Below are 27,806 nucleotides of genomic sequence, written 5' to 3' on the forward strand. Positions count from 1 at the left end.
GGTGCGGGGATCAGGCCTCTCTGTGGGACATCACCAAGCACAGGAGTAGGCCAGAATAAATGCGCTAAATTTACAGCTTTTTCACCCCAACCTTCCCCCCACCCCCCAATCTGTTTATTGGAAAAGTGCTCTAAGTGTCCAGATCTTGGGAACATGCACATAAAGACAGGCTTGAGAGCAGCAACAGACACAACAATAAACACAGCCCTGGACTTCCAGGAAACCAAATTTCTGTGTACAAAATTACGGGATGAAGGACAAACAGTGCAGCCATCAAACTGACACAAAAAATCAAAACTGGGTTTTGTGTATGTCACACTTTGTATACGGCACAGAGAGCAGCGAGCAGCGAGCGTGAGCTCATCCAGTATCGCTGTCCAGCCTTTTATTTCGGCTGCAAGAAAAATTTCCCCTTTGGGGGGACCGACTGTGAATGATTATCCTACATCTTTCTAATATTTCATACGGGATAATCCATCTCTGACACGAAGCACATGCACAGATGGACGTGTTCCAGGACGCAGAAAATAGCCAGAGTCTTCCCTCTCTCTTTGACACATTGAGAGAGAGGGCGAGTGTGTTTTTGAGGAGCAGACCCAAATTCAGCAGCTCTCTCAGTTCTCCCCTAAGTGCTGGGACAGGCTCCTCTTGTCCTTTCCCGTGTGGGACACACACACACACACACCACACAGATAAGAAGGGCAACATAAATAAGTTGCCGCATGAGGTCACAGCGAAAGGGGGGGGGGGGGGGCTGGAAAGACATTGAGGCAGCCACACTAAGCCACTAAGCAGCCCATGTAGAGCACTTCCCTTTTTCATTAAAATCTACAGGTTTCCTATCCATTTTCAGTGCATTTAAAGTATGAAATAGAGGCTCTGATTGGCGATAATGCCCTAATTAACTCGTGCACCTGTGGCGGTGTTTTAGGTTTGGGGTGTAAGAGGTTGCCATCAGTGCGTGACGCCGTTTCGCTGGAGAGGGGACGCCTGCCAAAACCTTCAGCTTTGATGAAAAATGCTGAGAGCCTTATATGGGCATGGTGATACATAACCATTAACAGCACAAAGACAGCGCTGCTTAAAAGATGCACAAGATGGACGGTGTCAGATAGTGATAGATTGACATTTGGTTATGAAGGAGGGGCTTTAAAAGTAAAGGGTGAAAGGTAGATGGATTTGCTGAAGCTTGGGTATACCGTCCTATTTCTTGTGTTATGTAATAATACAATGTGCAGTATAAATCATATCCCAGCTGAGGAGGAGACACAGGAGATTTTGGGAGGACTTCACAGGGAGCTGGCTAAAACGTGTGGGTGTGTGAGTGTGTGTGTGTGCGTGTGCATGTGAGTGTATGTGTGTGTGTGTGTGTTCGTGTGTGTGTGTGCGTATGTGTGTGTTTGTGTGTGCATGTGTGTGTGTGTGTGTGTGTGTGCAGTAAGAAAGTGAGAGAAAGACAGAACATGAGAACCAGAGAGAGAAAGAAAGAGAGAAGGAAAGAGAGTGAGTGAGAGACAGCGATAGCGAGAGAGAGCTGATTGGTTGTAAGGCCGAGCGTGCGAGTGAGGGAGGGAGTACTGGCTAAACCCCCCCCCCCCCCCCCCCCCCCAACACCAGTCCCTGCGCCAGAAACGCAATCTGGACACCCCTGCGCCTCAAACACAACAGTGTTTACATGTCCTCCTCCAATGTGCCACGCTCACTCAGCGTTTAAACAGAGAAGCACATCTGGCCACGCTGGCACTCAGCGTGATCCGTGACAGCGCGGCGAAAAGGGGGAGAGGGGCTCCAGTCACCGTCCAGGCAGAGGGCCAGAGGGCCAGAGGGGAAGAGGGGCTGCAGTCACTGTCCAGGCTGCAGGGCCAGAGGGGAAGAGGGGCTCCAGTCACCCTCCAGGCTGCAGGGCCAGAGGGGAAGAGGGGCTGCAGTCACCGTCCAGGCTGCAGGGCCAGAGGGTAAGAGGGGCTCCAGTCACCCTCCAGGCTGCAGGGCCAGAGGGGAAGGATACCGTCTTCACCGAGACCACGAGCCGCCAGGAGACGAGCAAAGGCGACATTAACGACACCGGCTGACACGGGGGGTGGCGAGGGGGGTCGTTATTTCCGCAGAAAATGGCGGGAAGGGAGGCGTCGGACGGAAAGAGGAGAAGAACGTGGGAGAGGGAACGAGGGGAGAGGAGAAGCCCGAGGTGCGCTCGTCACGGCTGTTGTTGGAGCGTATTTTCGAATTAGAGTTTTTTTTTTCCCTCCTCCCTCCGTCAACCTTTTTTTTCGGAGTGGTGTGGCGGATGCGCCTGGTCTTGCCCGGCGTGATCATTAAGGGGAACAGAAATCAGGGATTGCACAACAGATGCACACACGCACGCAGAGGGCTTGCCGGAAGGGGGCGGGGGGCGGTGTGGGCGGAGGGGAGGGGCACGGGGACGGGGGGCCGGAGACGGGACAGGGGGAGTGTGCAGTATGCCAGCCCGAGACGAGACGTGGTTCCTGTCACAGATGTTTTGGACAGAGGCTGGACTGCACAGGGTCAGAAGGCTGCAGCCTCTCCGATCAAGATGGCCAGGGCCTTATGTGGGCCAGCAGCTATGCCCCAGGCCCCAGTGCAGGAGGAAGATGAGCCCGGTGAAGGCACCCCGCCCTCTCAGCCGCTCTCACTCTGAAACCCACAAGAGGGGTCGAAACCCAAATTCCACCTGACAGGCCTGACGGACAGTTTGGACTCAAAGACAAGGCCAGCAGGCCAGAGAATCAGCGCGGATGAGAGACGGACAGTGTAAGGCGGGCTGATGTGGGAAAGGAAGCACCTCCCCCTGCCGCCGCCGTCCCAGAAGGCCACAGAAGTCCGATGGGTAAATTGATCGCCGAGCAACACACTGCGTTTGAAGGTGGGCGGGAGGGAACAGTGCAGGGTTGCAATTTTTACAGAAAGAGAGAGAGGGAATGAAAATGTGACCCGATGTGATGCTTTCTGATGGGTACGGTTGTGGACCGGGACCCTAGCGGACGAAGCGCCCTAAAATCTCAACCCGAAATGACCAGGACCCCCCAGGCGCTTGAGGTGCGAACACAGCTCATCGTAGCATTTCCTGATCCCTCTCCTGGGGTTGCTCTACAGAGGGACAGTCGGCACCGTCTAGAGACCGCTGGATCGGTTTTGGTGGAAGCCGATATTAGCGCTTTCTCGCCACCTAGTGGCATCATGACAGTACTACCATTGCTTTGGGGGAGATGCCTGTTAGAGTGGGTCAGGAAGTGGCACTGGTGTTTCTGGGACCACTCAATTAAGAAAATATTTGACAGTGTTTACAGTAAAATACAAAAATGTGAGCTATCACTAGCTCAGGGCGCCCGGTCATCCATGTGTTCATTTTTAACATATTTTTTTTATTTACATTTTGATATTTTGGCATGCAGTAAGTTCTATTTATTAATCTTTATTTATACAGGGTAGGCTGAGCATGCATGTTGCTTTACAGCAGCACCCAGTTAACACCCTTCCCAAATACCCTAATCTGCACGTTTTAGGATTCTACTCCTGGAAGCAAAAAGCACCGTTTCCAACGGTACCCCCCTGTTTTACGGGATTTGATTTCACGCAAAAACAACGCGCCCTCACTGCTGGGCATTTCCCCTCTGTCCTCAGCCTCTTAATTTTCTCTGAGCTGCTCTGCTGGCTACAGGACAGCCATCACGGGCCTCTCCACTGCTGCACAATGTCCATGTTTGTGAACCAGCTCATCTCACTCTTCTTCTGCCTGTCCCCTCTGGTCAACTATGATGGATGACAGCATTTAGTCGCTCGGCAGACTCTGCAATCAAACGATGACAAGAGAGCGCCAAGCTCGTATACAGACAGACACGTACACACACACGCACACACACATGCGTACACACACGGACGATCACAAGAGAGCACCAAGCACGTATACAGACAGACACGCACACACACGCACACACACATGCGTACACACACGGACGATCACAGGAGAGCACCAAGGTCATATACAGACAGACACGCACACACACATGCATGGACACACACTCATATCATCTATAGTCCAGTAAAGTAAAATATTAAGAAAAGTAATAAAGGCACAGCAGGGCTCAAGAGTGCAACTGTAGCGTTTCGTTCTGGATTCAACCCGCAACCCTCGGATCTCCCAACTCCCCGCCCTCCATTCTGAGGGATCGGTGCGGGAGCAGCGCAGAAATCTGGCAACCGATGGGGGGGACATGAATCTCCCTGAGCGACGGCCCACCGGGGAGGCGCTCCAGCTGGGCGCACGGGGAGGGAGGGGGGGAGCGGGGGGGGGGGGGGCTCCAGCCGAAACGCCGCGGCGATCGATGCGATCGATCCCCCCCCCCTCCCTTACAGGTGCTTTACATTCAGCCTCCGCTGCACCTGGTGTCTAAAAAAAGATTTCTGGCCTCATCTGAAGCCGCTTAATCTCGCCGTTGGCGATGTCGGGCCGAGCGAGGGAGGGGTCCACGGTTCGAATAAGAGCGAGGGAGGGGTCCACGGTTCGAATAAGAGCGAGGGAGGGGTCCGCGGGTCGAATAAGAGCGAGGGAGGGGTCCACGGGTCGAATACGAGCGAGGGAGCCGGCGGCGCGGTCCTGGCGGGTCGAAGGACGGGGCGCGTGGCGTGTGGTTTTCAGTAAAGGCTGGAGACCTTGGTGGCCAGCGAAACAGAGAGTGCACTGTGAGGGCTGGGTGTTCAGTATGAGTGCCTGACCTGTAGGTGTGGGTTTTGGATAGAGAGAGTGAAACAGGTGTTTGATTTGCCCAGGTAGCAAGCACTAAACTTTAAATAATAAGGCAACAAACTTCACAGCTTTTTAATTTTTATTTATTTATTTTTTTAAGTCAACTTAAAGCCCCAAGAAAATAAATGCATTTGAGTTAGGTAAACACTGGTACCGTCGAACTAACACCACTACTTTCAATTAATGTTTATGTAAGTTTCACCTTTGAGTTGGTCTGACAGATAAATGACAAGTAATATTCTGTAAACACAATATTTCACAGTGGTACAACAAAACATAATCACTAAAGTAGGGCCAACACAGCTAAGCCTCCAGAACTTGTTTCCAAGATGGATGTGCAGCGGGAACACTCCACAATGAAGCAAAGCCCCCACCTTCCCTGGTGTCTCACCCCCCCCACCCAAAAAAATATATAGCAGGAATCCTGCCCCCTGAGGCCTGATATTGTACTGCAACTTCTACCCACCTCACCTCAATCCCCCCCCCCTCCCCAACCCCTCAGCGGGGCCTAAACTCCTACACATTAGAAGGTTTTTTGGAATGGTTTTTGGAATCAAAATTCTAAGTCAGTGTTCTAAAACTCTTTGCATTTCAGTTACCAGTGATGATTGTCACAACGGCATTAGAATGTTCAATTAAGAATATTCCTAGTCTTACACCTTACAGGGTTAATAACATCCTTGCATCATAATTACATCCCGTTTCATAGAGTCACAGCCACCTTTTCAGGATTTGGCAGGTGCTCTTATCCAAAGCGACTTGCACTGATTACAGCAGTGAGCCAGAGAAACTTCTCAGTGGGCAGAAATCTGAAGAGGAAAGCCAAAGTTCCACCGGTCTTGTCAGTTTCAGATGAAAGAGCTGAGCGCCCAGCTGCATTTCACATTTATACATCTTTTTAACACGTCAAACACAATTTCCACCTGGGTTTAACGACAGTCGAGACTCGCACCTTCTCCACTGTTCATCGCAATCAGCACTTTCACATCATGGTGACTGCGTTCAGTACACCCAGAGCCGTTTCATTGCACAATAAAAAAAAAAGGGATGGCCAAAAAAAAGGGCACGTCTCCATTCTGTTTTTTTTGACAAATCCCCTCCCCTCCCCTTCCTTCTGCGACCTTTCACCTTCGACCTCTGATCCTCACACCCTGGCTCTGACTCTCACACAGCCCTCCCCGCACCACGTCTTCCCGTCATTTCTCAACTTCACACGTCTTCACACGTTTCCACACCGCAGTCGCATAGCACGTCTGATTCTGAGGCAGATTTCCGTGGTTACTGACGGATTCCACCCCCCAGCTATGGTGTAACTCTTTAAAAAACCGAGTGTCAGGAGATGGAGCTGGCTTATTTATGCAGAGGGGGGAGTCACATGACCACAGCAGGCAGCGGGGCGAGGCAGACATCACAGGCTACAATATAACGCAACCTGAAAATATCAGAAAGGAGAGAAAAGTACCTCATTTTCTGAAAGGTTCACCACAAAGAAAAGAAACAAAATTTCCTGGCCCCCAAATGACCCCTTAGAAATCAGAGTTGGGGATTCCCCCCTCCCCAGAATATTTTCACATAATGACTGGTGCTAGCACGATGATCTCAGCTGTCATGGAGAATAAGAAACCATACCAGTGCATACTACTGATGCAACATCCATACCCGGATTCCGACATTTTTTTGGAATCATTTTATAGAAACACCACTAAACACAGATTCAGCATCGATCTAGTTAATTTCTGGCTGGTGTTTGGGCCAGGGTAAAAGGCTTCATGAATTTGTCTGCCAGCCCCCACCGCCCCCACCGCCCCCCCCCACCCCCCGTCAATCAATTAGGTTTTATTTAATGCTGCGGCCCTAAGACAATGCTCAGGACCCCGTTTTGCTTACGTCGCATAAAACTGTCCTGCGGATTTCCTCTTTATATGGGTCATTATTCACGGCCAGAGAATGGCACACACTCACAGAGGAGAGAGACAGGGGGAGAGAGGGAGAGAGAAGGGGAGAGGGTGGGGGGGGAGAGGGAGAGAGAAGGGGAGAGGGGGGGGGGGCAGAGGGAGAGAGAGGGGGAGAGAAGGGGAGAGGGTGAGGGGAGAGGAGAGAGAGGGGGAGAGAGGAAGAGAGAAGGGGAGAGGGTGGGGGGGGAGAGGGAGAGAGAAGGGGAGAGGGTGGGGGGGCAGAGGGAGAGAAAGGGGGAGAGAGGAAGAGAGAAGGGGAGAGGGTGGGGGGGGCAGAGGGAGAGAAAGGGGGAGAGAGGAAGAGAGAAGGGGAGAGGGTGGGGGGGCAGAGGGAGAGAGAGGGGGAGAGAGGGAAAGAAAAGGAGAGCATCCAGCCCGTATTACACCAGTAAACTGAGCACGGCGGTGACTGCTCACTTATTCGATCCCTCTGTGTTCTCCAGTAATGCACATTTATTTATTTTGTACACGGGGTGGGGGTGGGGGGGTCCCCCAATTTTAGTGACAGAGCTCGGGGCGGCGGCGTGTCACAGCCCTGAGGGAACGACGGGCACACGAGCGAGAGAAAGCGCATTAAAAAGGCGGAGCTTCTCCAGAGCGGGCGAACGAGCGAGCGAGCGACGGACCCTCCCCCACGCAGTACAATAAAAAAAAAAAATGTAAAAATGAGCGATGACTTTCAGATCTCCCCTGGCTGGCACGGACGGGAAAAACGCCTTCTTTCCCCCCAGCGGGCTGCCATGTTGAGAGGGAGGGAGGGAGGGAGGGAGGGAGACCACGACGCACAAGAGGGAAACCCTCCCCCCCCCCCCCCTCCCCCATCGCCTTGCAGGGCCGCTCCCCCCTGCGCCCCCCCCCCCCCCCCCCCCCCGGCCATGCTGCTGATCCTCACATTTATGCGATGCTCTCCAGCGATGTTCTCCTCGGTACTGCCCTGCAGTCGCTGTTTAACCTTCATTAGACAATCAAACCGCAGTCTGCCGCCACAAAAAAAAGCCTGCTGTAGCATGCGTTTAAGTCCCGTAATGAGATTTTTAATCTTGTCTTTTTCCCCTCAATTGAAAAAAAAATATTAGCTCATTTTAAGTTATTTTTTGCTCGTCGAGTGAAATCGTCTTAGCTCAAATCTTCAGTCGAAGAGTCAAACTGGCTCACTTCTTGGGCAATTTTTTTGTCTTATTTTTTAAAAAAAGGTGAGAGAAATAAGATTGTAAGACTGAATATTAGTACCGTATTTTTCGATTTTTTTTGCCTGTTGTGTTAATGGCAGCACTGACTCCACGCAGCAGTGAGCATGGAGAGATTTCCCTCCTCTCAGCAGAAGGGAGGGGGGGAGGTATACCCACACGCTTCAGCTCAGAGGAGCCTCCTTGGGGCGGAGGGTGGGGGTGGGGGGGGGGGGGAGAGATTCATGTCTTGTTCCAGGCGAGAGAGTGTGGTGGGGAGCCCCTGATCGTGATTGGCTGTCTTCTGTGGAGAGTGCAGTCGATTGGTCGCTCTTTCTCGAAGCAGCAGTGAACCACGACGGTGTTTAAATGGGTGTGAAACAGCTGCCTCTGCAACACTGCCATAGTGCAGCCACAGTGTACACACAGGGCATAGGGCATTACACCACCGCAGCACATACACACACCACTGCAGCACTGCAATACTGCAGCAATACTACAGTTACACACACCACTGCAATACTGCAGCAATACTACAGTTACACACACCACTGCAGCACTGCAGCAATACTACAGTTACACACACCACTGCAGCACTGCAATACTGCAGCTACACCCACCACTGCAGCTACACCCACTGCTGCAATACTGCAGCTACACCCACCAATGCAGCTACACCCACTGCTGCAATACTGCAGCTACACCCACTGCTGCAATACTACAGCTACACCCACCACTGCAACTATACACACTGCTGCAATATTACAGCTACACCCACCACTGCAACTATACACACTGCTGCAATATTACAGCTACACCCACCACTGCAACTACACACACTGCTGAAATATTGCAGCTACACCAACCACTGCAATACTGCAGCTACACCCACTGCCGCAATATTGCAGCTACACACACCACTGCAACACTGCAGCTACACACACCACTGCAATACTGCAGCTACACACACCACTGCAACACTGCAGCTACACCCACCGCTGCAATACTGCAGCTACACACAACAGCACAGCTTTATAGCAGCACAGTAGCTAAACAGAAGCAGATACACTGTTTATGCTGATGACACATGCAGCACACACACACACACACTCAGAAATAGTGTGGTTGCACTCACAAAATTAGCATATACAATAAGCTTAGGGCTCCAGAAGTGCAGCACAGCAATACTGTGGCAAAATGAACGCAGCACATGATAAATGAAGAGTGCTCATGTGCCGCGCGGTAGAAACGGCCGCTGCTACACGTTCACTCCAAACACACAACAGTGCCGCACAGCGAGGCAACGTAACGTTCTCGCGGTACTTTCGGAGAACGAGGAAGATCGGCTTTCCCACAAGCGAGCTGCGGAAACGACCCCAACGATTTACCTTCAAATGAAATCAACCTGCTGTCGGGACAAGCGCCGGCACGAGAAAAACGAGATCGACAGCGAGGGATTAACTATCACCATCATCGTTTACGTGCGCGTTCTGATAGCCTCAAAGCAGAGTGTTTTGTGACAAACGTCAGGGCACCCCAAGACTCGGTTCACATACGGGACAGAACATAAGACCATCTGCTAAAAAAAACAAGCCTCCAAAATGTAATATTATTTTGCTCGACAGAATAAACGAGCTCTTTTTGACATTTTCCTTGGGTTTATTTTTATTTTCCTTTTACTGAGAAGAAAATTGGAAGCCCTTCCAAGTAACCGCCCCTGTTCAATAAAAAAAAAAAAAGACTGCGCGAGCCTGGAGCCAATAAATCAATAAATTGTTCTGATGTGCCGCGTGTGGCTTTTGAGTTTTACTTCTTTTCCTTCTCGGCGTCAAGATGGCCGAACGACAGAGCGCAGAAGCAGCCAATGGCGTGCATGATGGCGCTGGTTCTGGCCGTCCCGCCAGGCCCGTTCGGTACCGTCGCTCCGTTTCCCAAAATTCTACCTTTCGCAAGAGCCGAACGAGTTTCTTCCTCTAGCTGGCAGAGTTTATCTAATTTATTTTTATTTTTTTGTTGTCGTTGTTGCGTTTTTGCCAACGTTTTTGATTAAGTCGGTTATTTATGTTTTTTCAGGGAAAGTTTACCCGCAATTATTTCCCTTGCCTGCAGCTAAGCCACCCTGCACGCGCCCCGTCTTGTCCAAGATCCGCCGCCCCGCGCTGGGCACCCTGGCAGAGCACTCTGACGAGGCAAAGCCAGCCTGCGGGCTGACCCTCCCCCCGCGCCCCCCCCCAACACCCCCCTGCCAAAATCAGACAGACTGACAGACAGACTGTCGTCCTCTCCAGAGTTCTACACAACGTCCTTTTTGTCTTTTACACAAACATCACCACGGCAACACGCACACACAAAAAAAAGAGAAGCTTTCCGCGCACAGCCGGCGGCGGAGATCTGCACCTGGAGGCGTGATGTAACTCAACGCCTTCACCTGGGTCGGTGACAGGCCTGCCAATCACAGTGAAACGCCCTCTGTTTCCAATCCGCTGAAAGCAGCCATTGTGCTGTGTACCATTCCACTGTTCCCACCCCCCCCCACCTCCCCTCAGGTGTACTGTTGCTCTTTTCGGGAAGGTGTTCCAAAGCTTCTGCGATCTATAAACAATCTCAGCAGGACGTTAGTGGGCACGTAGAGCATGCCTTATTCTGATAGGTGGGAATGGCACCAGTGTTGAACATCAGCTGTATCTCCTCAAACTGGACCCATGATCAATACTCTCTCTGTGCACTCTAGGACCTACCTATCCCCCCACACCTGGGCAGGAACTAAGAGATCCAACGCCGCACCCCCCACCTCAAAGTGGGCTGGTACATATGACCCATATTACTGGATTTGAGACTTCTGCTGAAGGAGAAATCTACATGATTCCCGAGAGCCACAGAAGAACCTCCACAGTCTACAGAAAAACCTCACTGCAGGAGAACCTTCACAGTCTACAGAGGAACCTCAATGCAGGAGAACCTTCACAGTCTACAGAGGAACCTACATGCAGGAGAACCTTCACAGTCTACAGAGGAACCTCAATGCAGGAGAACGGAGTGTGGCACAGTGGGTAAGGAACTGCGCTCGTAACCGAAAGGTCGCAGGTTCGAATCCCGGGTAAGGACACTGCCGTTGTACCCTTGAGCAAGGTACTTAACCTGCGTTGCTTCAGTATATATCCAGCTGTATAAATGGATACAATGTAAAGTGCTATGTAAAAAGTTGTGTAAGTCGCTCTGGATAAGAGCGTCTGCTAAATGCCTATAATGTAATGTAATGTAAAAGAACCTTCACAGTCTACAGAGGAACCTACATGCAGGAGAACCTTTACAGTCTACAGAGGAACCTACATGCAGGAGAACCTTTACAGTCTACAGAGGAACCTACATGCAGGAGAACCTTTACAGTCTACAGAGGAACCTACATGCAGCAGAACGTCCACAGTCTACAGAGGAACCAATATGAATCATGAATCAAAAAAGAACCTCCACAGCCCACAGTGGAACCTCCACAGTTGTCATAGGAACCTCCGTGGACCACAGGGGAACCGACACAGTCCACAGGGGAGAGGCAGCAGTACAGGGAAATAACCTGCTTCACACAGGGACCGAAGAGCGCACACACCCCCACCCCCCCACCCCCCCAAAAAGACCGAGCGTGTCACTCACTGCTCTGGACGTTGACGGTGCTCGTGGAGTTGTCCCTCCCGTGCATGTTCTCGGCCACGCACGTGTAATTCCCAGAGTCCTCCAGGCGCGCTCTGTTGATCAGGATCCTGGAGTTTCTCCTGAGGAGGGAGGGAGGGAGAGAAAGAGAGGGGGGAGAGAGAGAGAGAGAGAGAAGAGAAAGAGAGAGAAAGAGAGGTGGAGAGACAGAGAGAGAGGGAGAGAGAGAGAGGGAGGGGGAGAGAGAGTGAGAGAAAGAAATAGAGAGACAGAAAGAGAGGGAGGTGGAGAGAGAGAGAGAGGTGTCACATGTCACGGCTGCACCGGGTCCCGCCATGCGGGCATCCCGCCATCTTTCACCTCAGTCATCATCCTCAGTTTCGCTCCGTCGTCATTTTAGACTTCGTGGTTTTTTCTGCTGTCCCCCTAAATCTCCCTTTAACTACCCTTAGAATACGGAATCCACAGCAGTGTGCTGTAATACGGAATCCACAGCAGTGTGCTGTAATATGTGACTCTTTTATTATTTTTTTAAAATGCAATGATAAATATATTTCACAGATATGTACACAAGCGCATAGCAATTTTTCAAAGTGGAATTGATTTGCATATTTGCCACACTTTGCGAAGTGTTGCGGTATTTTCGATAATACATTTACATTTTTACATTTTTGGGCATTTAGCAAACTAGGAGAAATGCAATTTTAAGGAAATTTACCACCACTGAAAGATCCAACGCATATCTTTTTGCCCACAGAGTCAAGTTCCGTTTACATTATATCAAAGAATGGGATTTAATAACTTCCACAGGTAATTCCTGCTCCCCCACCCGTAAGACCACACACATCTCTGGCCCTCCTGCTAGCCTCAGTGTATATCATATACATACTACATTAACACAATACATTAGCAAACAGTCCCATCTCAGTGAAAGCTGAGTGACAGTAACATGCAGTGCCAACTCTCATAGTTACATAGGCAGTGACACATTCATTCATTCATTCATTCATTCATTCATTCATTCATCCATTCATTCATTCATTCATTCATTCATTCATTCATTCATTCATTCATCCATTCATTCATTCATTCATTCATACATTAATTCATTCATTCTCTTCCCATTCCCCTTAATAGAAAGATGATTCTCAAAGTGCAACATTAGCGCTACGTTGCCACACTACTAACACAGTTGAGGCTGTAGTGACACAGAACTATCAGTCCGTCCATCAGCCCTCCAATACAGAACCTGCAAAGGAACTAAACGGTTATGCACGCTGTGGGGAAAAAAAAATTAAATTAAAAGTCCCCGCACTTACTTGCTGGTTTTTATTTTGATCTCTTTGCTCTTTTTGAACTCACTCCCATCTCTGTACCACTTGTATTCAGGAGGGGGCTTTCCAGAAGCCTCACATTTCAGCAAGAGCTTGTTCCCCTCCACCACCGACTGGTTCTTCAGCTGTTTTATCTTAGGAGCAGCTGAGGAGAGGGGAGAAAGGGAGAGAGGAAGAGAGGGAGAAAGGGAAAGAGGGAGAGAGGGAGAAAGAGCACAGAAAGGCACATTAGGGCCCAAGTTCAATAAAAAACAATCAGATTTGCCCCCAGCTTCGAGTAAGAAATTTAAGCGAGTGTGTTTCACTTGCACTGGAAAGTGAAAAAACGAAACAAAACAAAACTGCTCATACACAAACCGCATATGTCTGTCGAAAAGTCAAAATAATTTTAAATGTAGTGCCTTTTATCCTGTTTTTTCTCCCCCGTGTTCAACCTCCGCTACGTGCGCTCCTCTGTACGTGTGATGTCAGCCATCACCTCTTATCAAGGCACAGCTGGCACAGACGTGAGGTGGAGGAAGACACTTCATCAGCAGCTGGACAGCTGGACTGACTGGGGGGGGGGTGGGGGGGAGAGAGAGGGGTGGGGGGGGGGGGGCGTGTGTCACTGGTGTGTGCCGGCGGGGGGGGGATGTGATGAAACGCTATCATCCTGGGCAACTCAAACCCCCCTCACTAAAGGAACACACAGGCCTGTGCCGGCTCTGGCACAGGCTGAATAGGAAACCAGACAGCGGGGCCCCTCCATGCCCCTGGAACACCTTAACAGGACAAGCCACCCCAAACCCCCCCCCCCCCCCCCATCCCCTCCCCCCCAATGCCCCTGGAACAGCGCCTTAACGGGACGAGCAACCCCCCCACCCCCTGCGGTCTAAAGCAGAAGCCGTCGATTCGCTTGAATTTGGGGACCCACGGGGACCCAGAGGCTGGACAGAAAGACAGACACCGGCAGTTCTGCGTCTGTGAGCGTGAGACCAAAACAAAGAGCGCCAAGAGCACCGAAACCAGCCCCCCCCCGCACTTCCCCCCGCCCTGGACGCCCAACCCTGCGTCCGCATGACGCCCCCCCGCACCTCCCCCGCCCCGGACGCCCAACCCTGCACCCGCGTGATGTAACTCCTGCTTTCACGGGAGCGCGACCGCCAGCGAACAGAAAACAAACAAAAAAAATCCGCGCGCCCGTGTTTTTTTTGATCTGCTCCCTTTTTTCCGCCGCAAAATTCCCACAAGTCTTTGTTCAGGGCCGGGGCGAGGCCCCGCCGAGCCGCACGCACGTCTCGGAACAAGCCGCTGCGTCACCTGACCCACCCGCCGATTAGCTCCCAGCACGCCACCCTCCTCCGCCTCCCTGCGCTCGTCAGGCCGTTCCTGACCTCGCTTCATTTAATTCGGGGGCTTCGCCGCGACCGGAGCGGAGACGCATTACCGCACGCGCGGCTAACCGTCGAGAGCCGTCGTACTTCGACGCACCCGTGCGTCACGCGCGTCATCTCTCCGGCCGCGCGGAGCAGGTGAGCTCACGGTGAGCTAATGCCTGGATTTAAACCTAACCGCAATGCGCTACGTCCACAGACAACCCTGTGATTTGATTCACTTGGGTGGGGGACGGGGGGGGGGGGACCTCACCGCATCCTTCATCCTCAAGCGACGCCAATCCCTGGGGATTACGGGCCTTCTGCCCACCCTGGCAAACAGCCCGTCTCTCCTGAGGTGCACCAAGGCTTACGCCACCTCGCCAGCCTTGCGTAGGCGCACAATGATACCATTCAACCAACCGCACGTCGTGTCATTCACCTCATGTTTTCTATCCGCCCTTACTCAAGAGCGAATGAGAAAAGTTCACATTTTATCACGGTTTTTTTTTTTTTTTTTTTTTCTTTCCACTTCATATTTACAGCTGGGTGTCTTAGCCAGGCTTGTCTGGGATAAGTACATTTCGCCGGAGGGCACAAAAGTGGCGCACCCCACCCCACCCCACCCCGGTGCAGACACACCCACCGCTCTGAACGCAGCACCACAGGGCCCCGTCTCCGTGAGACAGGAGTAAATATCGGGGCGCGCGCAAAAAATAAAAAAAATAAAAAAATAAAAAAATAGGATTCCAGCGCGGATCTGCTCATTTTCACACGCGGGCTGTCGTGCCGTGCGGTGATGAGTCACCGAGCCCGCGCCGGCCGGGCGAGTCCTGTAATCGAACCGAAACGCGGGGAGGGCCGGTCCCGCGCGCGCCTCCTCAGATCTCTCGTCTTTGAAGTGAAGGTTTCTGGGAAGGGGGCGGACTTCCTCGTGCAGAAACGAGCCCTTCTAATGAACGGACGGGCCCATTACCGCATCGCCGCGGCCTGTCATTAACCGCGCGGCGGGTGATGTAAGGAACAGACGGCCTTTGTGTTTCCAGCACGATCCGGGCCCCGCAACACGCCATCAAACGTGACCAGCGCCTAACGTCAGTGACCAATCGGGGAACGGCACCTTCACTGAAGGAGGGGCTTCGGGAAAATTCCACATATCGCATACTCTGTCTGAATCCATAGCTCAGCTTTACCCATAATTCAAGGGTTTCTGGTTCAAATACTGGCCAGGCTTCTGCGGTGTTTGTTCCTTTCAGCAAACAGAAATAAGTGCACTTCTTTGATAAATATGTCATATTTTCAGCAACTGTACTACAATTTATCTGAGCAATTCTACACTGTATAAAATTAAGGAATTGCTTCAGATATCAGCATATCACTAAATTAGGATATCGCTATAGGATATCGCTATATAAGGGTATCACTATAGGATACTGCTATATTATGGCCAGAGGACGTAAGCAAATAAGGTCATGTCTTTTGTATAAATGAAAACGGAAAATAACTCATTTTAGACGAGTAGGCCTATATTGTTTTTTTTAAAGTACGCTCTATCTTTTTAATGGACATTGCAATATACTAGTTGAATAAAGAATATGAACGCATTGAATAATAACTGGAATCCAGACAATAAGCTAATGTCTCATCTTACAGGTCTCGTCAGGTAATATTACAGAATGGCGTGCAATCAGCAGCTTCCGAAACTCAGGGACTGACTGAAAGACGGAGATGTCCTTCCCCTAGTGATTCAGTGGCACGACACCCTTACAGCAGTGATATTCATGGAATGTATCAGACGTAATCATTTCTAAACGTAAAGAACAAAATAAGATGTTCCTGCAATGCTTCTCCTCTGCATATTGAACTCAACAACCTTCAGATTTTGGGCTCAGTTTTTTTGTTTGTTTTTGTTGCTGTATTTTAACCTGAATGACTTTTTCCCCAAATAGAGTTAAGATGAACTGAAGCAAGTTTTTACAAAAGCAGGGTGATGTTTGTGTGATATGATACCTTTACAGAAAGGATATCAGTGTTCATCTTCAGCATGACAGTGCAAACCTCAGAGATGCGCAACATTGATAACTAGTTGTCCTGATTTTGACAGGGCTGACCCAGATCAACCCCCCAACCCCAACCCCCCCCCCAGCCCCCCCCCCCTCAACACACACTTCTGGAGGTGAGTTTGAAGTCTTCCCAAATCACAGCTGCAAAACACTTCCTGCTCTAATTCTCTCTCCAGCCTTTCATTCTGAACTTTTAACCCTTTCAGGTGTAAGATCACAAATATGTGATTAGAATGTTCTTGACTGAACATTCTAACGCTGATGTAACAACCACTACTGGTAACTGACTGGTAACTAACACAGTGGAGTTATAGAAAGTTATATACTTATATACCAAAAAAAAACCTGATCTTCAAAGGGTTAAAAAACTGAGCGAATGGGTTGACAGGCCGTGCAGACTGCAAAGGAGATGCAAAGGAGTAAGAACATATGCACACGCCTCTGTAATGCAAACTGACATGTTCTGTTCTTCCCATCCCCTCCCATCCCCTAGAACAAACACAAGGACCAAACCTTCCCAGGCCAGAAGTGCATTGGTTCAACAGTGGTGCTTACAGACATGTTCCTGATAGCATGATTCAGTGCTATAGAACTTAAAGGCCATCGGTCATAGTGAAGAAACCTGTGTACAGTGTTGGCTCAAGTGTATTCACTGTTGAATGGCCCTAATTCGTCTGGCATCTTTTCCCGGAGAGTTTACAGCTGACACAGGGATGCAGGGCGGGGTGCAATCCACCATACAGCACATAAGTCCCAGCTCTGTCATTGGTCAAAGTGCAGTGAGATTCTATCAGACATTACTACACGCGGTGAAGTCTCTGTCCGGAGATCAGCGAGCATTTGCGTGACGGCGTTCAGTATGGTGAGCGTCTGGCAAGTGTCTGTTTTAATAGCATTTAGAGTGCAGGGGGTGTTTGTGTAACAGTGTTCAATATGTGGTGAGTGTTTGTGTAACAGTGTTCAGTATGTGGTGAGTGTTTGTGTAACAGTGTTCAGTATGTGGTGAGTGTTTGCGTAACAGTGTTCAGTATGTGGTGAGTGTTTGTGTGACAGTGTTCAGTATGTGGTGAGTGTTTGTGTAACAGTGTTCAGAATGCCATGGGTGTTTGTGTGACAGTGTTCAGTATGTCGTGAGTGTTTGTGTAACAGTGTTCAGAATGCCATGGGTGTTTGTGTAACAGTGTTCAGAATGCCGTAAGTGTTTGTGTAACAGTTTTCCCAGCAGAGTGAGATTATGTAACACAGTTTGAGTATCTACTTTCAAAATGGTTGTGCTAAGCCGTGCCCTGGCATTCCTTAAAAGGTATAAAGGTGAACAAAAAATCGCAAAAAGCCCACACAAGAATCACATAAAGCCCACATCTTTGTCTGGCAAGACTGTCATAATATTACTTTATGATAAAGTCTGACAGATAACTTAAAAAAAAAGAAGAAAAAAAAAAAAGCCAAAACAAAGGGTTTTGGCTGTTTGAAGAGAGACAGAAGCAGCTTATAGCTCACAATGGCGTCTAGTCATAACTTGCGGTCTGCTAACGCACTTTCCCACATCGACCGGGTGAGCGGTGTGAATGCTGATTCAGTGCCTCAGTATCTGCCTGAGAAATCAGCATTCTGTGGATTCTCATTCTCCTCTCTGAATGTGCCGAACGCCGCTATTGGCTGTTTTGTTAGCCATGTGACCTTTCAGCACCTGGCTAAATTGCCCCATTGTCTATTTTTTTCTTTTTTCTTTTCGTGACCTCGCCAGGGGGGCGGGGGTATGAACAGGAAGGTTCCGGAACCCCGTGAGGGACAGAGCCGCAGCATGAGCCGTCAATCAACAACCCGCTGACAAGCGACACAGAAGAGCAATTTCTACTTCCATTTTACAATTTGCTTGACATATACATCCCTGCCAAGTAGCTGTCCTACATTGTTATTTCAAAGTTTCACTGTTATAAATGAAAGAAATCCATAAACATTCATGGTACATCCGGTACATTATATATATATATATATCTTTTTTTTTTTTTCAACTGTGGTAGAAAAATGTTTGAGTCATTTCAAGCATCTGGAAACACAGATGTTTCCACCCACAATATAATGTATCTTAAATAAAATGCACTGGATTTTGTTTAAATGTGTGCATTGGTGGGGCCAATTTTGATAACCATTTCTGTCATAATTCCAAAAACAGTAAAGAATGATACTCACATAGCTCTCAAAATAATTGTATATATTTATATAGACATGTATGTCATATGTATATTATGTTATAAATTATATGTAATTGCATACATATTAAGTTCTTTTAAAACTATACCAAAGAAGCCAAAAAACTAAATAAATAAATATCTTGCTAAAGTGTTCAGATAATATATTGAGTGTCTCCAGCAAGCACCTTGGACTGCAGGGCTTTAAACTGTCACAGTCTCAGCCAGCTGAGTGAGTTTTCATTGGGGGGACATGTGTGACCACAAATAATTGCTTGGGCGCAACAAACAGTAGCAATAATAGTAATGGCAATAAAACCCAGTCATCTCTGTTCATTTGATCTGTCTGAGTCTCTTAATTCCGTCGTTTGATGAATGGAACTAATTCCAGACAATAGCCAATCTAAGCATTTAAATCCCCCCTCATTACTTAAGGACTGCCACTGCTACTACTACTACCACCTAATACTGGCCAGTCATGACCCTCCGCGATGAGGTAAATATTGTGGGAATTGTGTCGCTTAGCAACTTCAATTAGAGCCTCAGTCGCTGGCCAAGCTATGTCTGCGCCTGAGTTGCAATGCACTCCTCAGGACTGGAATCAATTTCCAGAATCAGAAATCAAACTGGAATGCTGATATATATATATATATATAGTGTGTGTGTGTATGTTGAGGACTAAGAGTGGCAATTTATGACGCTTCACATAAAACACCCGGTGATAAAAGTACACATAAAACACTGTAATAAAAATAATTGTGGGGGACATTATCATTCACAAACATCTGGTTCTTCATGTCGCCATACCCGCTATAAAATTAGAGTGTTACCCAATTCCAAGGGGCTGCGGGTTGACTGAGGATTCTGGGGTCATGGTTTCCATAAAATAAGGGCAATACATATAAGAATTTTGGGGTACACCCAGAGGAGCTCGGAGGACACAGAAGACATGGGACAGGTTCATAAAGCTAATGTATTATCTTTGAAATAATATTTCTGGAAAAAAGCAATTATGATGTTGTGATGATTGTGCTGTCCTAATAATAATAATAATAATCATCATCATCATCATCAACATCAAGTTTAGACCAGCTACAGTGCACATCTGCTACTATTGGCCATGATATCATGCATAAAATCTAACATATATCGAATATATTATTTTAGAAATAAAATACTTTTGTTTGTTTTTTTTCAAAGTACAGTGTGTGGGTTATTGAATGTAGTGCGAAGATCAGAATAAAACGAAGTACACAGTGTCTGCTAAAATGGGCGCATTTATGAGATTTCATCTTTTCTGAAAGGGACACAGAGATCCTACAGCTCCGCGCGGCAGACAGCTCATTCCAGATCCAAGGATAAGTTAACGTGCAAGGGGGATAAAAAAACAAAAAAGACCGTGATGTCACCGGCAGAGTTTATTGAGATGTTGAGCAAGCACAATCTCTTATAATGAACAAAAACGTTCCCGTTTCTCCTCAGAAGTGCCAGAAATTGCACTCGATCCTAAATCGTATTTAATCCAAATCTAACAGATACTAAAACGCATAAATAAGCAAACGTTTTTTTTTGTTGTTTTTTTACGCGACGTCGTTTGGCAAAAATTGCCTGAATTTTGAATGCGGCACAAGAGAAAAGCCTGCATAGCATTTCTGATTGCGCATTTCTGTCCAGGAAGCGCTCGAAAGGTAAGCAGCTAAGACGCGCGCCGAACGTGAATGGAACCCAGGAAGCTGGCGAACGAGCTCGAAAAACAACAAAAAAGGACAATTTTGAAAGCAAACATTAAATGAATACATGTGCGGTTGCGCACGCTCGGTAGCGCCAGGAGGAACACTCGTGTTTGTAATTTTATTTTACAAAGAGGACCTGAAGATATTTTAGATTGCTGAAAAGGAATGAATTTTCAACCACGGTCTTATGTAGCCTGAGTTGGAATGTTTGATTCTACCACTGTGGGAAACCATGCATAACATTTTCACTGCTACAGTCTTCGATGTATACAAACGATGACCATGTGCAAATCATGCTGATGCAAAAATAAAAAGAAAGAAGGAAAAAAGGTAAATGTATAATAAATGTGAGCTTATCTATCGCTACATATTATGACACATTTGATTTTGTTAATCAGCAAAGAGCTCTCTTTCTCTGTGATCAGCACTGCGTGTTTACAGAAACCCTAGTAAAACTGAAACTCAAAATGCGTCCAAGGACACACATTCTGAAACTTTATAGCATATTTACTCATCTCTGCCCCACCCTATAACGTGTCCCCTGATAGTTTAGATTGTGGCGCAACTAATCACTGGCGATCAGTGTAGGAGTAAGCAGGGGGGGTTAGCATGAATCCAAACTGCAAAGAGATAGAGGAATCTGATCAAAATCGTCATGAATCATGCACTGTTCTTTTAGAGGTGTTCCAGAACCTTCCCATTCAAAGCCACACAGGAAAAACAATCCTGAAGAAAACACGAGAAATCTGCAGCAGCTCATGGGTGCATCATCCCTCCCATTAAAAGCCAGATTCGTTTGTCACAAAGGCTTTCGGCTTCTGACTAAGTACCGCCCTGAACGAAAAACTATGAACAGGGAGTGATCCCATCATCACCACGGGGGTGACACTCATTCACAAGGCATGCAAATACTCTGTGGCAAATTGTGTTGTTATAGCGATAAATCCATCTTATTCATAAATCAACGTCCTCCCGTCTTATTCATAAATCAGCCGATTCAGACTGCGGTGGAATTCCATTCCCTCTGGCTCTCACGTTTCCCCAGGGTTTTCTTTTTTTAAATGTATTTATTTATTTGTGTTTTTGATCCATGTTACCCAGAGTGGCCTTTAAAATAAATGGGATGACTTGTTCCATTCATTTTAGTGTGCATTGCAAACCCATGTCGTACACAGTTTAGTGAATCTGCACGACATTCGCATCAAATCCTTACTAAAACACCGTTTTAGTCGTTAAAATGCAAGTTACGTTACTTTAAACAAATCACAGGGAAACGTTCAGATTTTTTCGTGCGATGAACCAGCCAAGAAGCCGCCGCCTGACCCACTCCACTCGGTAAATCTAACTGCGATTCCTTGGGTTTCATCTTTCCAGATACTTCAGGAAAAGTAACTGTACGCCACACCTTTTTCGGAGAACCGTCTGGCCTAGGTGCCGTTTAAGATCAGGCCGTATCGGATGAAGCGGGGCGATTCTAAAGGACGCGGGCGAGACAATAAAAGAGAGAGAAAAGGAGAAGTTCCGGCGCGGCGTGCGGTGTTGATTCTGCTCGCTTCCGGCCCCTCTGAGAGGCTGAGAAAGACTCTTCTCGTGTTTTCACTGTCAGACAAAGCAGCCAGATTAGGATCATGCAAAAAGACTGACTGCCCGTCTTTGTTGTGAGGACAAGTCTCCAGATCAGGTGATCGGAGCCTCCGGGAGGAGAGGGAGGCCGACCGCTCCTCAGACGCATCCTTTTTTTGGCTCCCTGGCGGAGCAGCGGCACTCACACGAACACAACTCCGCACGCACGCAGCGCCACACGCAACAACGGCAACAAAAAAAACCCTCCGCCCCCCACTTCAGTGAGCGAAAAGCCTAAATCTAGACGGCTAGAGGGGTTGGGAATCTAAGCTGAGAGACTTTTTTGACATAAACAGGCTACGTGAACTCCAATATAGTTCAGGTTTTACCCCGCATATAGCCAGTCCTAGTCGCGAGAAAACTTGCACTCTTAAACCAACTGCTGGCAGGCCTTCACCTGAACACTCAGATGGCATTTCAATGACTTTTCAGCACAAAAGGATTGACTGTGACCTGCCTCAGAGTATCTACAGAAAGTTTTTTTTTTTTTTTTTTAACTGAGTCTCATAAAGAGCCAAAGACTGCAATGAGTAACATTTTAGTTTCTGATGAATCTGCACACAAAATGAAGGACAGAATGTGGTTTTCCTTTCAGGTGCATTCCCCACCATCACGCTACAGTAGCTACAAGCCTGGAGGCAGAGCCTGTGTTGTGTTACTGTCCATCGCATCACCTTGTTACCGCGACGACAGTTCCACCGTTCCGTCCGACAGAGACGCGCGCGCGTCCGAGACCCGCCGGCCCGGAGAGCCTTTTACGGGCCGCCCGATTCCTCGACGGCCTCCTTCACCCGCGTCTCTGTCCCCCTGGAGCATTCGCCTGCGCCAACAGCCTCGAACCCCTGTCCGCCACCACTGCGCCATCCGCGGTCTCCGTCGGCAACATTTAACGTTTTGGTCCCGACGCCCGGCCAGTGCGTACTGCAGACGAACACAGAGTGTACTGGCGGCGCCTATATCAGGCACGGGCACCGAACCGTTCACACACCTCTGGGAGAGGGCTGGGGTTACCGGGGCGACATGTTTCTGCTCAGGAGGGGGTCAGGATTGAGAACCTTGGAGCTTCTTCACACCTGACTGGCCACACCCCCCTGTACACTTGATCCTATCCTCGTCTGATGGTCTTAAAAATCACACGTTTTATGGCAGCTTGGAATCTGGATAATAACTCATGTTTTTACTGTTACTGCTTTACTTACTTAATGCATGTTTCTGACATGCTGCTCAGCATGACTTTTATTATCACCCGAAAGTTTTCAGTCAAATGTTGCATTTCGTTCCTGGAGATTCGTTCAACGAACACAAAAAAACACATTTCTGTGCATCTAAGTGATGACCAGTGGGCCATGAATAGAGGAGAATTTAATTGATTTAATAATTATCACGATCCTGTCTTTGTATAACATGCAAAAAAAAATGCATTTGCAAATCAATAAAAATTCACAACACCATAATGACAAAAGCAGCAGCGATGCTAGTATTTTCAGTAATACTGATAACCTTTGTTATTTCTGTTTCATTATCACCATTAATGGCATTGGTTGGGCTGGTCAGAAAGGTAGTAGTGACAGAATTTTATCTCTGTGGTTCTTGAATTATGACATCGTTAACCACCCCCCCCCCCCTTTTTTTATTACTGCTGAGGCCAGGAATTTCCCTGGAACCGGTGCTGTGATGCTCAGCTTCCGAGATTCCGGAATTCTGCGATCCACGTTCACACAGAGCCCTGAAGTTCGGAATGACACCCCCCCTGCTCCGGCTGGAACGTCCCTGGAAGTCCGCTGCTGCCTGGGATGAGTCCGGCGCACGTCCTAACTGATCCCAGGTCAGTCTGCCACAGTGACAGCGACAGCGGCAGCGACGTCCGGAATCCCCCTCCCGAAGGGGAGCGTATCCGTCATCCGGGGGGGGGGGAGCGGAACGAGGATCGTGACCCAAGGCTGCTCGGAGAGGGGGGGGGAACTGATGGCGGACGCGCGCGGGTCGTGACCGGCTGCGAGAAACCACGGCAACGGCGGCCGGGCGAGCCTGGCGGCTCAGCCTCCCGAATTTAATTCGCCGCCCCGGAGACACGGAGTCAACGCACAGCCAATACGCTGCGAGTCCGGTGCTTAAAAACACTCAGCGTAACAGGAAGGAGGAAAGGACGGATCTATCGAACGTGAAAATCTCTGCATGCCCCCCCCCCCATTACTGCTTATCCTCCTGAGACCCGACTGAAGAAAAAAAAATGTAAGCATTTCTGTTTTTTTTGGCAAAATACAAGCGTCTTCAATGAAAAAAAAAAAAAAAGCACTTCGCAATAAATCAATTTTCAAAAATATTATTTATTTCATTTTTATTGAACGTCCCCTGGAGCGCAGGATTCAGCATGGTTAGATATATGGTTCCTGAGATTAAGATCAGTCTCGTGTCCCCTACAGGAAACATGAATGAATTTCTGGGTCTTAGGAGGTTTATGCCACTGATACTGCTAGTAAACTACTGTCAGTCATGCACTGATACCACAGCGCAGCGCGACTACTACGACTGCTTACAAATTCACCACTTAAACTACTACACATGCTACAGGGGCAGCGTCCAGCGACCAGCACAGAAGTGAACTTCAAAAACTCATCGCAGTTATAGTGTCGTAATATGTCATTTACAACGGCTGGATTCACTTCTAAAGAGCGGACCAAAAAATCCAACGGCTTTTACAGCGGCTTTTTAAAATATTTTTTTTAAACGTTTGGAATTCCGTTTTCCAATTCCGCACGAAGAGACCTCAGACCAGCCCGAGTGAACATTCGCTGCAATTAAAAGCCAACTTCGGAAATCGCCTTTCTTTCGTCGGTAACCAGCGCGACCTCTCCGGCTCGCACGCGACGACGAGCCCATTAACGAGCGATCACACCTCCGCCAACCAGCGGCGGCATCGCAGCTGCTCCGCTCTCAAATTAGCCCCGCAAGTGACAACAGGCGGCAAGCTTTGACAGGACGAGGTGATTCGAACATTCACAGCCAGCCCCCCCCCCCCCCCCCCCCCCACCACCACCACCACCACCCCCCCTTCCACCCCCAACCCGCCAACTCCACACCCCCACCTCACCCCCTTCTCCACACCCCCACCTCACCCCCTACTCCCACCCCCATCTCCTCTTTTTTTTTTTACCTTCTGGCAGATCCTGCTCCTGATTCTTCCTCTCCTTCTTTCTCATCTTCTTCCTCCCTTTCCTCTCTCTTTTCTTGCCCTCTGACATGCTGGCGGTGCTGAGGTGTAATCCCGCGAAAAGAAATGGGGGGGAGGGAGGGGGTCGGCTAGTGCCGATAAGACCGTGGCTGGCGTTTTGAGTCTCTCTGCACTCCTCTGTCTACTCTCCCTCTATATAGAGCAGACCTCATCTCTCATAGCTGGGATACACCTACTTAGAGCGAGAGAGCGACAGAGAGAGAGAGGGAAAGAGAGAGAGGGAGAGAGGGAGAGGCAGAGAGAGAGGCAGAGAGAGGGAGACAGAGGGAGAGAGAGTACACGAGGCAGAGAGAAAGAAGGAGGGAAAGAGAGAGAGAGAGACAGAGAGGGAGGGAGGGAGTTTAAAGGCCTTTCCCACTGCAGGCAGGGATTTAACTCTTTGTTGTCTGGAACCTCTTGGAGAGGTGGAGCCCCCAGTGAACCACTCTACCTTTCGGCCCCCAGTGTAGGTCAGAGCCAGGGATCAGAGCAGGGGGTGACCTTCCCAAAGGGTACCCCCTCCATAACCCCCCCCGCCCCCACACCCAAACTTCCCAGTTAGGCGGGGTGGAACCCAGATCGCAGGTGAGAGAGAGGCGCTAGGCAAACGGCTAACGGTTACGCGAGCTTCGCTCCCCAACTCGGTCCGGCGTGCGGCGCGACCCGTTAGAAACCATCCCGACTGTCACCGCCGCCTCCGCACACCGCGCGCCGCCCCCCTCCCGGGCTCGAAAACCCGCCCCCCTCCCGGATGGAGCGGCCCTCCACACAGCGAGCCGCTCGCTGACCAAACGGCCCGCTCTCGTCCACGCGGCGGCCCGCTCGCCACAGAGCGGCCCACGCTACACAGAAAAAGACCTCTCCTGTCTCCGTGCCAAATATCCCGTCCCGTCCCCGTCCCCATCCCCGTCCCCGTCCCGTCCCGTCCGGAGGGTTTCCCAACTCCACCAGCGGTCCGTAAATACCTCCGACTCACTACAGCTCCAAACACACGTAATGTTGACGCTTCGTGCGCCAGGGCGATGCCGATAAGCCACTTCTCGACGGCAGATCTTACGCGAGGATAATTCTGGACTGAGGAGAAAAGACGGAGAGATAAAATTGTTCTGTTTGTTTAAACAAAAAAAAAAAAAAAAAAAAAATGACACTCTGTGAAACAAGTTCCTTCTTTCTATTTCTCTCTCTCCCTGTATCGTCCTCCTCTGCGGGCGAGCCTTGACCTGTCTTTGATGTACTCCCTCACTGTGTGTGTGTGTGTGTGTGTGTGCGCATGTTTCAGGCTGTTGTCACTTACACAGAACAGGAAACCCATGTGGAGGTCAGTGAAGTGCGAATCTGACAGCCAGCACAGCCCCTTCCTTACATTAACTCTCCACCACGCACACACAACACACACAACCTCTGTCACATCTCAGCGCCGATCTCTTCTGTCAGACTCAATTCGCTTCAACTGGCTTCTTTAAAATATGATGACAGGTAAACATTTACGCAGCCAAACCGTGAGCCAAAATAAACGGTAAGAAACAGAAATAAATAAAAATAATGCCATGGGAAAAAAGACACCTGTGTTAAAGTAAACATGAACCACTTAGTTTAGAGTTTTGTGTCGGTAGCTATCCCCTCTGCTCAATTATAGCAAGCGGCAACAAAGTGCGCTGGAAATGTAACGTTCCGTCTCCAACTTTCACTCTTACTTCACTTCTTTCTATCATTCTCTCTCTCTCACACACACACACATTCACGCACAGACACACAGACACACACACACACACACACACACACACACCTGCGAAGTCTGTGGCCAGGCTTCCTTTATCCAGGTTCGCCTCAACTTCCAACTCCTCGCACAGATACAGCTCACTGACCACAGCCAACTGACCGAAGCCCACCAACCACAGACCAGCAACCCAGCGACTGCAGCTCACTGACCACAGACAACTGACCAAAGCCTACTAACCACAGAACACTAATCGCAGACCACTGACAACCCAGCGACTGCAGCTCACTGTCTGTGTGCGTGTGTGTGTGCGCACAATTGTGTGTGTGTGCATGTGTGTGTGTGTGCGTGCATGTGTGTGTGTACATGTGTGTGTGCGCACGAGTGTGTGTGTGAATGCATGTGTGTGTGTGCATGTGTGTGTGTGTATGTGTGTGTGTGTGTGTGTGTGTGTGTGTGTGCGCGTGCCTGTGAGGAGCAGTGGTAACATGAGGTGCATTTTAACTGAAGGCTGTTACTTATGCAACAACCTCCCAAGAGACCCTGGAGGCAGGGTCACAACCTCCACCAAAACTGTCGGTTGCAGAGGGATCCCCCAAGGGGGGGTTCCCAGGACAGCTCTGCCCCCGCACTCTCACTCACACCCAGCCCCTCTGCCAAAAAACACACACGCCGTCTGTCTTTATGGGTTTCTGAGTGTGGGGTCCAGGCATGGCGGATCAAACCATCAATCCGTCAGCCTGCCTCAGACACATGAAAACAAAACACAGCCTTCAACAGTAACAGCAGTGTGGAGCAGTGGTCAGAGCAGCAGTGTAGAGCAGTGGTCAGAGCAGCAGTGTGGAGCAGTGGTCAGAGCAGCAGTGTGGAGCAGTGGTCAGAGTAGCAGTGTGGAGCAGTGGTCAGAGCAGCAGTGTGGAGCAGTGGTCAGAGCAGCAGTGTGGAGCAGTGGTCAGAGAAGCAGTGTGGAGCAGTGGTCAGAGCAGTAGTGTGCAGCAGTGGTCAGAGCAGCAGCGTGGAGCAGTGGTCAGAGCAGCAGCGTGGAGCAGT

The 27,806-nt window shown here is 49.3% G+C and overlaps 1 protein-coding gene across 7 annotated transcripts in view; it reads right to left on the minus strand.

Annotated features, from left to right (window-relative positions):
• LOC118222250 (pro-neuregulin-2, membrane-bound isoform-like) overlaps positions 1–27,806 on the minus strand; it is a 119,745-nt gene that overhangs the window by 41,656 nt on the left and 50,283 nt on the right. For 6 of the 7 annotated variants that reach the window (XM_035407671.1, XM_035407674.1, XM_035407675.1 and 3 more), the window contains exons 2-3: positions 12,851–13,010; positions 11,535–11,653 (exon numbers count right to left, since the gene is read on the minus strand). In XM_035407671.1, coding sequence (XP_035263562.1) covers positions 11,535–11,653; positions 12,851–13,010 — 279 coding nt within the window. Of the gene's footprint in view, positions 1–11,534; positions 11,654–12,850; positions 13,011–24,982; positions 25,282–27,806 lie in introns of those variants that run through there. The other variant, XM_035407676.1, reaches the window with a different exon arrangement.

The sequence above is a fragment of the Anguilla anguilla genome, chromosome 3 (genome assembly GCF_013347855.1).
Source record: "Anguilla anguilla isolate fAngAng1 chromosome 3, fAngAng1.pri, whole genome shotgun sequence".
Lineage (NCBI taxonomy): Eukaryota > Metazoa > Chordata > Actinopteri > Anguilliformes > Anguillidae > Anguilla > Anguilla anguilla.